The following is a 14,098-nucleotide window of genomic DNA, read 5'->3' on the forward strand; positions in this document are numbered from 1 at the left end:
CCAGGTTTACACTGGTGTGACACCGCTGAATTTAGAGGAGCAGTTCCTGATTTACTTCAGGGCAAGGGCAGACTCAGGTTTGATTTTTGCACCACAACCCATACAGATAACAGCTCTCGCTGGGAAACATATTCAGTGTATTTAAGAACATTTCAATATAGATAAGCATTTTCATAGCCCTTCCCCATTTTGTGAGGGTATTTTGGATCATTCTGGTACCTCTCATCACAAAATATTCCTAAACTAAATCCAGGATAGATAAATTATGACTTTCAAGCAGGGGAGCCTGCCTAAATCACTACCACATTCTTCCCATAGCAGCCGTTTAAAATGAATAGCACATGCAGAGGAAAAACTAAACCCTTTGACGTCACTCCCGAAATGAGGAAACATAAACAGTAAAAAAAAAAAAAAAAAAAAAAAGAGAAAAGGCTTGGCTGTGCGGATTGGTCTGCTCTCCCGCGCCCGTGGCGGGCGGTTGACAGCACCTCCCAGCCCGGCTCGGCCTTGGGCTGGCAAGAGAAAGAGGGAACGAAGGAACGAACGCAGGCAGGGAGACTGCAGCAAGCTCAGCTCGACCCCAGCCCTCACACTGCCAGAAAAGTGCACTCTCTCCTCCCGAGCCTTTTCGCTGCTTAAGGTGGTTTTATCGGCTGGGTTGGGGGACTTGGGGAGGTTTTCTTTTTTCCTTTTGTTTTTTGTTTTTTTTTTTTTAATTTAATTTTATTTTTATTTGCTGTCGTTACTTAATTCTATTCCTAATCCTGGATGCAGTTGCTGGATTCTGCAGTACAAGTCTTCATGAACAAGCTGCACCGCTTAGAGATTTCACGGCATTCAAAGGTCACAGAACTGCCACTATGGTTAAATGTCTTGTTTAATGGTTGAGGTATGTACAGCAAATCTAAAAGAGGCAGCATGATAATTTTTGAAAGGGGAGCTGAAATTGTGAGGGGGAGAGGGAGATAATACTATTATTTGGTAGAAAAAGATTTTTACTGGTGATTGTTACTACAGCAACCGGTTTTTGAATTTCCTCCCTTTTTCTCTTTATTCAAACTAGATGAGAATTTTAACTTATGTTGGTTTAACCATTTGATGGCGAAAGGAGATTGCAGAAAGAATCTGTTGTTGTATTCCTTTCTGACCCCACCAAGGAAAGTGTGATTGCTTTTTATTCTACCTTTCCCTACTGCTCTGTGGCAGGAGAGGGGACCTGGGGACTTGGCTGGCTGAGATGAAGGGAGAAGAAAGCAGAAACTCGTTCTTATCCTGAGGGGGCTGCGAGTTTGTCTGAGAGTTAGAGCAGAGAGAGAAAGACTTGGGAATAAACAGATCAAGCAGAAAACAACATCAGGAGTGCATGTACCACATCTTTTTTTTTTTTCTTTTTTTTTTTTTTAATACATGATAAGATTGCTTTACTAATTCTGGGTTCAGAAGTTCAAAATTAAGAAGCAGCCTGCACTTCAACTTATAAGCAGATCCACAGCGGGAAGGGAGGGGGCTGGTGGTCTTGCATCAACACCAGCTTTTGGATAGCTTTTGCTTCTTAAAGGGGGAAAAGTGGAAATTTGCTTGGGAGTTGAAGTCCTGTAGCCTGGCATCTGTTTGATGGCAGATAGGTTCAATTCATATCCGAGCGAGGGATCTGCCTTGAATGAGGGTTGCAGCGTTACAGTGAGCAGGGTGTGCTGCAGGAAGCGAAAGCAGCTGCTAGCATAAAACTAACATTGTTTTTAGGAGCATGATTCTAAAATACAAGAGGAGGAGCCACTTGTCAGAGCTTGTGTGTGTGTTTGAGCGATCTTTAAAAATAATTTCAGCCAACACAGCCTGTTGTTAATTGGATTAATGTACAGGTATGCTCAATGACTAACAATCTTCATATTTTTCCCCAATTTGTGACATGAGATTTTTTACAGCTGTTTCAGATGTTGATGTAGATAAAAAACCTCTGCAATTTGAAAATCTTTTAGTTTAACTTTAAAAATGATACCTGGGAAAAAAAAAACAACACCCAAACCAATTCATATAACAAGGAATAGAATATAAGCACACCTACCTCATGCAATGCACCTCAAAGGGTTACAAAAATTAACTCCACCGGGCTGAGGCATGCTAGCTTAAGGACTGCAAAAATATTAGCTCTGAAATGCAGAGGATGTGCTATGTGCTGTGAATGGACAATTGCTCGTCTGCAGTGCCTGGTGGGAAAACAAGGACTTTGTGTATTGCAAATGCATAACTGCAGCTCCTCCATTTCCTTTGCTGTATCTTCACTGAGGACTGCAGAAACAAAGGGGCTTGTCACAGATAAACTCCTTGGTGCCCTGTCTCTTTGGGAATACTTGAAGATATGTTTTTTTCATGTCATCCAACAACCCCAAGTCAAGCTTTGTTAGCTGAACTGTTATTCTGTAATCTCCAAACCATTCTGTCCTCCCAGCCCTCCCCAAAGTCTTACTACATGAACTGCCAGCTGTTTTCCAAAACTAAATCACTGCTTCTCTAGCCTCAAGTTTAGAAAGGTTAATGTAGTCTTTGTTAGATGATTAATTAGTAAATTTGATTAAGGAGAAGCCCCAGTCTATAGGGGCTACAGCCTCTTCTGTAAGGAACAAACCTGTAACTACATGAAGATAACCAAGTTTCCAAAAGACAATCTGTAAAACATTTGTTTATAATCATTTCCTAGAATTAAATGATTCACTTTTGATAAACATTTTTTTTAGAGAAACTTAGCTTCTATGCTCTGTAATCTACACTTCGCTGCATTTGTGGTTTTTAGCAGCTACTCCTGGTGATACAAATAGTAAATACGCTAAGTGGACTTCAGCTGAGGAAATGACACTGTTTTTCTACTTTTAAGGAAAATTCATCTGCAATACTTTCTCTGAACATCTTCATTTCAGCATCAAGCACAAAATACCATTCATGGTTGGCTTCTCTGCAGTGGATGCAAAGTTTACTGACATTCGCAGTCACATTATCTCAAAAAAAAAAAAAAGTCTGTATTGCAGAAGTTTCATGTAGTACGAATGGCTGCTCATTCTGAGTTCATTTCTGTAAGGTGGACAAGAGTTGTCACCAGTGGAGTTCCAGTGACTGCAGCGGAGTAAGGCATACTCTGCTGAGTCTGATCCAATGTATTGCAGATTACAGAGTTAAATAGTTCACTATTTAAAAAAGTTAACTACTACATAAATACACCATTATAAAAGCAGCTGTTTCCTCCCCTTCCTCCCTGTTTGCATGCCTTTCCCTTCTGAAACCAAGCCCTCTGCTTGCCCTTACCAGACCTCTAGGTAGGTCACTGAAGCAGACTGATTTTTCCAGTGTCTTCATTGCTATTATGAAGTATAATTGAGACATTCAATCATATGCAATTCCTTTTCACTCACCCTATGGTTCTTCCACCAATAGTTAAAGCTTCTTTTAATGAGAAATGGTCTGAAAATTGGTATTTTATGATGTATAGATGGGTTTCTTGTAATTTTTCAGTCTCATAGGGGAAAAAATGTCTCTTGTACTGGTAATTTCCTTTATGGGAGCTGTATGAAACAGAAATGCCAGCTACTAACGAAACCATTACTGTCAACAGACTAAAACTCGACACCTCTTTATTTAATCATAAGAAATATTTAAGACCTAAGCTGTCTTGTGATCAAGCTAGATATGTAGCCAAAAGCTCTTGAGGCGGTTGGGCTAACAGAGAAACAAGCCATTTGGGGCAGCCGGGAAGACATCCTGTGTAAATGAGCATCCTTAGCAACTCACTATTGTTCCTCTCTTCTGCATTTTCATGCTTAAAACTATTACAGCGCTCCATGTGTTTGCCACAGGGTGAAAGTGAAAGGGACAGCTGGGGTCCTACCAGCTGCCAGAACAAAATTAAGTGTTTTGTAATGAAATGATGGCTCAGTATTTCTCCTCCCGCCCAGTATGGATGCGGGAGGAGATGGGACTCTCTATGTTGGAATTATAGGATTCATTTTTCTTGTTCCTCAGCCAGAAAACAGGCTTACCCTTGCAGGGACATCAGTTTTCACACTTTCAGTGAAACGTTGGCTTTACAACTAGTGTGAAAATTGCACTTTTCGGTCACAAGCTTCAGGATGTGGAGCTGATGTTATTTAGAGTTTATACCCTAGGGGCTTTGGGGGACACATATGTGCAGCCAAAGTGTCCAAAAGCACTTCACAAGTTCTGATGCTTTTGCTTTCTCCGGCCAACATAAGGTGCATCAATTTAGGCAGCTAAAGATGAGCAATGGTAGCTGAAAAGCTGGGCCACAAAGCCGGGCACCACCTACAGAATCAGATGAGGGTGGCTGGTAATCTTTTTCTGTGGTTTCACAGTAAATGAGTGGAAATCAAATAATGTCTTCTGACAGTAGTAGGAATTTGTCAGGTCTGAAGTATTAGCTTTGTGTAAATACTAGAGAGATAGAATGTATTTGTTATATTTGAGACTATTTATTTAATTTATAGGCATTTAAAATGCAAAGTCAAATTCTGAAAGATTTTTTAGCAAAAAGAATTCTGGATCTTCCTGAAAATTGTTCAGAGCACATTTAATCTTATTGTTACTATCATTCTTACTACAGCGCCATTCCAAGAAAATTGCATTAGAAAACAATATTTGAAGCTCTGAACTTGTTGTTTCTGTTTTCCTGTAACAGACTGTGGTTCACAGTGCTCAGATCTGGGCTAGTGAGAGCCTCCAGTTTTAAAGTAGAAAATTAAGAAATCAAAGCCAGATCTGACAGAAGAGAGAGCAGTTCCAGAGGCCAATTCAGTGGCAAAAGGGTTAGCGAAAAGTTTGGGGCAGACATAATTCTTAAAAAAAAAAAAAAAAAAAAAAAAAAAAAAAACACCACAAAAAAAACCCCAGCAGCCAAATGATTTAAGCATTTCTTTTGCACACATTTAATAGTGTGGTATCTGCAGTCCATTGATGCTGCAATTTTGATATACGTTTTTCACTTGCTCTGTTCTTAGACAAGTGAAAAATCTATAGCTATCATTTTATCATGTAAACAGTGTTGAACTATAGAAATTAAACTAATGAAAGGGCCCTATTTAGTTTGATTTTCTTATGCCGTTCTTCCTCCCTGTGGGAGCTGTGAGTGAGGATGGATGAGAACTCAGTTTAGTTACTTATTTAAGCCGCATGGTCTTATGGTGGCATATGATATGCTTCTGCGAGCTTACTATCCAGCCAAATAAGACATCCAGTTTGCCTGGATGGATAAACATAGCTGATGATCTCTCCCTCTTAGTAGGTGGGAATGAGCAGTTAGGATTCTCCCAGTCACACACAAAGGTAAATTTGTTATAGTTTAGCTAAAGAATTGCATGCAGACACAAACAGCAAGATTTATTTCCCTTTTAGTAGGTTATTTTAAAAATAAGAAACAAATATTTAGAAGAAGGTAGTTGCAGAGGTGGGTTTTTTTTTCTGTAGCTGGTAGGTTTATAGTAGTTACCCACAAAAATTTCTGGTATGAGAAAACTCACCAACTAATATCTCACTATGGCATGTATTTATGCCAGCAGTGTAAGGTTTTTGAAAGTAGGGCACAAAATCTCCCATCAAATTAAGTTTAGCTAATAGTCACGGAGGCAAAAAACCCCACACATGAGGCAACTGCTGTCAGGACTTGTACACAGCTCTCTACATGGTTTGTCATAGCAGAGTCTATGATACTAACCCATCTGGATGTAGGAAAGATGTTTTGGAAAGGACGATCATTACCTGTCAAGAATAAAGTGGGAGGTAGGGAAGTTTTGACTGAATATGTAGCAACTTGGAGATGGCTCAGAGAAATATACATCTTTAAAAGCAAAATTAAGAAACCTCAACTTCAACTAGAGAACTTGTGGAGGATGATATTGAGCTACCGTGTAATCACCTCTATTCCCTTTGGAAATTACCCTTTACTCCTTCTGAAAGAAAGGGCCTGTACTCTCGTGTTCTTATTCCCTTTCTTTCCCCCTACCCAATCTTTTTGCCATAGTACACGTCCTACAGTGCTTGCAAAGACTGGCTGAGCTCTGGTGCTTGCCCTAACACGGGGTGATGGACATGGACTCATCCCTTGGGAAGAGGGATGACGATTCCCAGGTAGTTGTTGTGCTTTAGAAATTACACATATTGACATGTACTTAATACTTGCCCAAGCATTCAGCTGTCATCCAAAGGCTATAACTATTTTTCCACTTTATATGTGATGATCTTGGTTTAGAATGAGAACTAGGAACTCTGCTTAATATTTCTGTAGAGGAGCACCAGTTTCCACCACAAACTGAGGGTGTAGCGGTGCTGTGAGCTTCCCCTGTGTATGCAGCTGCACACTAAAGTGCACTAAATGTGCAGAACTTGAGGTTTGGGTTTGTCTTTCCCTCAACTTGCTACTTATACTTGGCTTTAAACCTCTGAGAAGGTTAGGTAGAATGAAGGATGGCTGCATACCAGGCTACTGGGAAGGAGGAGAAGACCTCATGTAGACACCCAGACAAAGATGACAGCAGATACATGCACTCTTCATGGAGAAAACATATTTCTGGCTTTGTGTTAACTGACAACTGCCCCTTTCTGTTTCAAATGTTGGGATATGACTTGGCTCTGTTTTACTTTTTCATGGGCATTTGTTTCACACACCGACGTAATATCCGAGTGTCTATTATTAACAATGTTCAAGTGGCATCAGAACGGCCATCATAAATTTAATTAGGCAGTGTATCTCCAGTTTAATCAATATGGTCATTAGAAGACTGTAAGACAGCCAGGAAAACAATAATTAGTTCTGATTAATGAAGGAGAACTTGCACACGTCAGCAAAGGAGAGAAGGGAGCTTTGCCTGTTCAAGGCTTGGGAGGACAGTGAGTTGGCTTCTGCTTTAGCAGATCTGAGGACACCGTTATTGAAAAAACCCTCTTGAAAATTCCCTAACAATACTAAATAAAGCAGGAAATAATATACTGTAGAGAGAGAACTGCTATACCAAGAGTATAGTATATCTTCCAAATTCTAAAATGCTGTTATTAAAAAAAGCTTCATTTTCTTGAAAAACTGTAAGCCCCAGCTAGAAAGATAAAACTGGAATGTATTTCCTCACCAAGCAAATTCCTCAGGTGCACAGCTGCTTTGTTTTTGTATGGCTGCTTTAAAAAGCAGAACGACTGAAAGATGAAAAGATGACTCGGAATTTGGTGTGTGAGAGTGTAAAATGGTGTGGTTCCGCTGAGATTAATAGGAGTCCATCGGTTTATATCTGTGGAAGATCAGACCCACTGTGCTTTCAGGTCTTATAAGCACTCCTATTCACCAGTTAGATCAAATTTAGCCTCATTAGCATTTCACCATACTTCTTTCGTACCAGTGTTCCACAACTTCTTCAGCATTGTGGTACCATCAGGCTGCTTTTGATGGCTCCGCAGAAGCTGAGATGCATCCTTTCCCTTCCATCACCCTCTAAACCTCCCTTCTCTCTTTCCCTTTCTCAAAGAAAAAAAAAATATATATTTACTTGGTTTTATTTGAAATCCCAGCCTCACAGTTAATCTTTAGTTTGTGTGCTAGCATCTGCAAAAGTGTATGTATTTGTAAAACAGAGGGGGCAGTTTTCAGTATAGACCATGATCGGCTTTAATGACACGTCTATGGAAGTAATAATTTTAAAAGCTGAGGAGAGGAATAACAGGGGAACAGTAATTTTGTTTAGGGACTAACATGTACTGCACTGTGTCACAAGATATTTTTCAGGCAGCGAGGCTGTAACATCCTGTTTCTTTGAACCACAAAACTGTATCGATAATAATAATAATATCCACTACCAAAATATAACCTCTGTAATAGCACGGTAACAAAAACCAGTGCAACATGAGGATGCTGAGTGAAGTTCGTGCTATATATCATCATCAAAGCTGATAGAATTGGTCAAGCTTTCAAAAGAAGTTCGAATTCACTTTAGTCTCTAAATTAAATGGCCAGATCTGAAAAATTGCAGTGCCCAAGAGCTTGCCTGGGAAATGTTTCCCCATTCTGCCTCAGACAGAAGTAGCCACCAGCCTGTGGGCAGTGCTCTCAAGAGGGTATGGGAGAACATTCCAGTTCCCTCTCTGCTTGTGTTGGCTTTCTTAGGGTGGACAACCACTGCAGTGTCTCCCAAGGGTTGAACTCTGTCTTCCTAGGGCCTGGGAGATGGAGCCCACAGCCCCAGCATGAAACCAGAGCTTCTCCACTGCTGAAGTGGCCCATGAAGGTTATTCCAGGCAGATCTCCACCTGCAGCTCCAGGAGTTCTGTCCTGAATCTGAAAAAGCTTTCTAATGGCTGTTTTGTCCTAATGAGTACTTCCTCCCAAACAGCTTTTGTTCCAACAAATTGTTGGTTTTAAGAGGAAAGCCCAGGTGTGTTTTGAGGGGGAAACAGAATGCTGCTACAGAATTCCCAACCTACTTCCAAGCAGCCAGGTCTCAGTCCTCACTTTGGGTGCCTGCTAGAGGGCACAGAGTGACTGAAAATCTGGTTCCAACCCAGTGACCATTTTGAAAAGTCTGCTTAGATCTTTTTATTTTATAGCACCTGAATTGAAAGCTCAAAAATCACTGAATCTTTGAATTTCCAAATCTTTCAGCAATCCTCTTCTCACCCTCCTCCTGAAAGGTCTAGTACTACCTTTGTTTCTTATTTTGGAAATAAGTGGAAAAAATAACAGCACTCCATGCTTCATCTATGTGATAACTATATAGCGCTAAAGGGCTTATTTCTTCGTGTTAAGAATTTCTTGTGTGGTTTCAGTTTTTCATCTGTGGGACAAGCTTGTTTTAAAAGAGGCTTGCACATGCACCACAGATGTGTTGTTACTCTTTTCATCCTTCCCTTTAGGGAGCTTCTCTAGCAGAGTAAAGGAGTATGGGATTCTGTTTGGTGTTTTGGTTTGTTTTGGGTTTTTTGGTTTTTTTTTTATTTTTTTTGCTTTAACACCATAGCAAGCATTATTTTAAATCCAATAATGTGAGAAAGGGAGGATTATGATGTTTGAACATGTCAGATGGTCAGAAAGCCTCTTGGGGGACAGCCTCACGTTCATGTGGACCTCCTAATAATGTGACTGCAGCTTGGTCTCACTATATTAGAATCTTTAAATTGGTATTCACAGTTTAGTTTAAAAACACACAAAACATCACTTGGCTAATCCTTTTTTAACTTTTAGTCATGTTTGCTATTAATGTGAACAAGCCTGAGCAGACTTCTGTTGCTTTCTAAGCATAAGTAAAAACTATTTCACGTTTCATGAGGCAAAAAGCATTTAATGTCGATCTGTGTTTGGCATGGCAGCTTTTTATGGTAGCTGATGAAAACTATTTTGCAAATAAACAAACTATTCTCTAAAAAAGTCTCCAAAAGTGCAGGTGTTTAAAATGCAGAAGACAATTAGCAGAGAGGTCTCGGTGCTATGTAGCCACCCTTTAACTGTCAGCTGTTGACATCACTTTGACAGTTGACCTTCTTCGGCTCTGATTTTAGGAGAACTTCAAAAGCCTCTGAGCTACTCAATTTCTAGACACATTTTCTGAATGATTTTTCTTAAAGGGGCATTTCTCCTTTTTGACTCTCTGTGATCCTCGTTTTCTCCTCAGAACACTTGCCTGAAAACTCCCTTTTCGCCACACTGATTTATAGGTTCTGGCACAGGAACTAATGCTGTTTCTCCTAGTAGCAGGCAGAAAATTAGTCACTATCTGATGTTAACAACTTCTTTGTTACCTAAACTGTTTTACACTTTATTCAGTTCAGCACGAGCAAATCTAATGCCTTTGAACAAACCAGGGAGTTCTTGTCCATGTTGCAAATAGAGGAGACAATAATTAATTTATAAAGTCGCTACTGTAAGTCAGCCTCTGTGGCAAACTGGGATCTCAGTTGTGATACCACTGAATTCTGCACCCGAGTGCCACTTGAGTGCAGCAGAGAGAAAAAAATTGTTTTAGCTAATTTACATGAAAAAGCTAAATATGACTAACGCTGTCAATGCAGTTGCTCCTGCGGTTCCTGTTGGGAGGTGAGATTCAACATATTCTGCCCTCACGTTTGTCACCCTATGGATTTGCTTGTGCTGGCAACAAATAGTGTGCACTGTAGAGAGTGATAAGGTGGTTCTGAGGTATAAGATACCTGTGGATTTCAGCAATAAGGAGATAAGGAAAACTTTTATGAAGAGTCAGTCCACCACTAGATATTTCTACCAAAATCACCAGTGGCAGTATAATTTTCAGCTGGTCCCTTAAACTGCCCTCACTGCCTTTCAGAGTCAAGTACTTGCTGAGCACACTGGTGGTTTACTAATTAATGTTCCTCTGCATCTTGCCCATGAACCTCATGGCTGGAGAAACTCATTGGAAAGTCAGTCATATAAAAGGGAATGGCCTTGCTCTTAGCCCAGGCAGATACGAGACTGAGTCAACCTGCGTTGGGACATTATCACGTATGATATAAGAAATGATAAGATGTTTTCCATGCTTCATACATGCAATGGCATCCACTGTTCTAGAAGAGTCTGGTATAAAAGGATTCATTAATGAAAACTGTAATTTAGCAAGAGAATGTTTCTCAACATGTTGATGAAAAAAGAAAAAGTTAGGGTTTTTTTTAAGAGAGACTTTACAATTATTATTTTTACAAATAGAAGCATTAAAATAAAAGTTTTAGTTTGACTTGGTCACTCCAACACTTTTCAGTCCTTAAAAGAACTTAAAGTCCTTTTTCTTTTTGGTCCTTAAAAGATTCTTTTATAGACCAAATTCAGAATTTGCAAAATTATCCACTTCTTCAAAATGTTTGCAGGAGCTCATATTGAAACCTGGGCCTTGCTGGAGCTCCTCCCATTGGCTTTGCTTTATTTGTGAGATTCTCGGAATTCTTTAAAATCAAAATGTCAAATATGTCACATCAGCCCCGCTATGGTAGACTTCAACAAAATGGTAAGACAGTTTTCAAGAAGGTTGGACATTGTAAGAATAGAAATAGCCAAAAAAGTTACTGATTAGAGTTTTATTATAATATCATTTCTATTAAAATTAATGCTATTTTCAGTTCACTAGGAGAGGCACAGTTATCTTCAGCCCGCTGTCTACTCTGTAGAAGAACTGGGGGATGCGTTCTGGGGCAAACATTTTACATCCACCACTATTCAGAAATGTAGAATAATTTTCTCAAACTCATAGGCACGTGTGTTTTCTTTTTCCTTAAACTCTTGAGCTTTCACTTAATGCAATATTTACTCTCCTGTCCATATTTTATATTACATCCACAGCAACTGTTTGCTACTTCTAAAAACTTGCCTTTTTTTTCTTTTCTCACTTTTTTTGAAAGTCTCCTTTTTTCTGTAGAGAGTAGAAAACCAAAGACCAGAGAACTGACTTATCTTATTACTGTGTTTAGGGATAAAAAATTTTATATCTAACTAATTTCAAAAAAAAGTGAAATATCAAAGGAAAGAGAATCTTTTGTCTTCTGATTGTGGACCATTACAACTGTACTGTCCTTCTGAACTCTGAGCAGGTTGTCACAGGAAGTCGATGCATCATCTTAAGGCAGACCGTAGGCAGGTGTAAGGGGAAGGTACATGCTTGGCTATCACAAAACATCAGAAATGTTCCTGTATATGATTTAGAACAGAGTGAAAGGGAGAAAGGCAAGTAGAGACGGTCTCAGAGACTTTGGATCCCAGATAGGAAAATGATATCATGTTCAGACTCATACCAGATGAAATGCTAACCTAGGAAAAATTGTATTGAGCTAAGAGATTATTTAAGGCTACTGCTTGATGTTGCAAAGTGTGTTGCAGGACCAGCAGAGGATGAAAATATTGTATGTGACACATTGATCAGATCAGTAAGACTCATTTAAGTAAGACATCTCTATTCCCCACAGAAACTCAGGAAACATAAATGCACTAAAGGCTACTTTTTGGAAATGGCTTCTCTATCTGTACATATATACCTTTTAAGAGTTGGAGATTCAAGCTTCTGTCGCTCCAGATTTTCTAACTCAGAAATATTTTTTTTATTAGCTCAGAAACTATTCAGTGTTTCAATATAATAATTGGGTCTTCCGTTCTCTGTGTATGAATCTAGTTATTTGACTGTAGAACAACCAAACATTTGTACAAGTAGTTTATGTTGACAGAGCCTTCTACTATGGAAATTTGCCATTTCATAAAAGAGTTTGTTTGGAAAATTGCTCTGTATTTTAGGGATTTGGAGTTCTTCCTAAACTGTGGATAGAATGATTTCAAGCATCTATTTGATTTTATTTTTTTTTTTTTTTAAGTGATAAAGATTAAGGGTTCGGTTCACCTACCATACGCACACTGGGTGCAAACTTTACCTGCCTCCCGCTGAACCCAAAGCACAGGCTGGTTTCAGCAGGCAGGACTGGAAACTTTCCATAACCTGGGGCTACGTTCCCTATAGGCACCCCCACAGCAGAGACTTCTATATCATCTCTTCCCATGGTTCTGATAACAGCACAGCTCTCCATAGCATCACTGGCCACATCCAATGCTCCAAGCAGAATTTCCCCCAGAGAATTTGTTGTCCCTGACCCAAAAGCCCCATCTCTGCCTCGCGTTGTGCGGGCAGGGCGTGGGCAGATAGTGAGCAAAAGGGTGGAGGAGGAAGAAACGGGAAAGGGTGGATACAGAGCATGACAGGGAAAAATTGCACTCTATCTTGCTATCTTAAATGTCTGCAATAATGCACCTTCCTCCAACCAGGACAAATGCTGGCTATAAAATTGCTGATACTAAGTCTATTTCATCACTGTTCTCCTTGTTTCCATCAAGTCTGGCTCTTTTGACCTCTGGTATTTTTACACTGGCTGCCCAAAAAATTATTTAATCTGTTCAACATCAATGGTACTCGGGGGCTTGAATCCAGCTTTACATGGATTTCTTTACAATAGCTGACCATATGACTCTGGTGACATAAAGGCTGTCTCCAGCATCAGGATAAAGATTGTTTGTATTACGAGACATCTCTGTGAAATTTCAAAATGAGCTGCTAAGAAACTGAGGATTATCGTATTCCTCAACACTCTCTTTCTAAGTGCAAGATGTATTTATTCTGATTCTTCAAAGAAATCGTCACGTGGTTAAAAGAGAATGATTGAGAAGTCATATACAACAGATACTACAGTCCTAGTTTAAGCAGTATGGGAAAGTATCCACTCTTGAGGATGAGGGATAAAATAGAAAAAAAAAAAATGAGGAGGGTGTTGAAAACATAAAGATTTGACCTTTAGAAACAAGAAGTAATGAGGATCATTATTTATTTACTCCAGAATATTTATTAACCTCCCTGGTTCACCTTGTGACTTCTCATTACGTGTGAATATCTGGACTATTCACACATTCTTTGAGCATTTAGTCCTGAATAATACTAATACAACAATAGTAATAATTACAACAGTAATATCATAGAGTCATCTAGGTTGGAAGGGACCTTTAAGATCATCTAGTACAACCATCAACCTAACTCTGATAAAAACCATCACTAAACCATGTCTCTAAGCACTATGTCAACCCGTCTTTTAAATACCTCCAGGGATGGTGCCTCAACCACTTCCCTGGGCAGCCCATTCCAATGCTTGATAACCCTTTCAGTGTAAAAATTCTTCCTAATATCCAATCTGAACCTCCATATGGCCATGTTTTTGTTTTTGTTTTGTTTTGTTTTGTTTTTTTCATATGGAGAATGGTGATTTTAAATACTCTGAATGTTTTAGATGTCTAACAATATATTTAATGATGTGAATACTTTTGCATATAGGAGCATTTGAATACTGAGATTTCCAATGTCTCTGCAGGTCTTGACAACACCAGCTCAGAGTACCAGTAATTGATTACTCAATTATCATAAAATTTTTGGAAATTCTATAAAATATTTATTCAATGGTTGTTTTGGAAAGCTGACAGAATATAGGTGTGGATTTGAAATATTTATATATACTTTTGAATTTTATAACAGTATAAAAAATTCTAATTATTAATTGTTTGCGAGTTATTAAATACAGATGTGGAAAAAAA

General features: G+C 39.1%; 1 protein-coding gene across 1 annotated transcript in view; it reads left to right on the plus strand.

Annotated features, from left to right (window-relative positions):
- Positions 1–461: 461 nt before the first annotated feature.
- The window catches only part of PDE7B (phosphodiesterase 7B), a 186,320-nt gene continuing 172,683 nt past the window's right edge, over positions 462–14,098 (plus strand). Inside the window, exons 1-2 of the mRNA XM_074163779.1 lie at positions 462–640; positions 775–889. Coding sequence (XP_074019880.1) covers positions 869–889 — 21 coding nt within the window. The 5' untranslated portion in view covers positions 462–640; positions 775–868. The remainder of the gene's footprint in view (positions 641–774; positions 890–14,098) is intronic.

The sequence above is a fragment of the Numenius arquata genome, chromosome 2 (genome assembly GCF_964106895.1).
Source record: "Numenius arquata chromosome 2, bNumArq3.hap1.1, whole genome shotgun sequence".
Lineage (NCBI taxonomy): Eukaryota > Metazoa > Chordata > Aves > Charadriiformes > Scolopacidae > Numenius > Numenius arquata.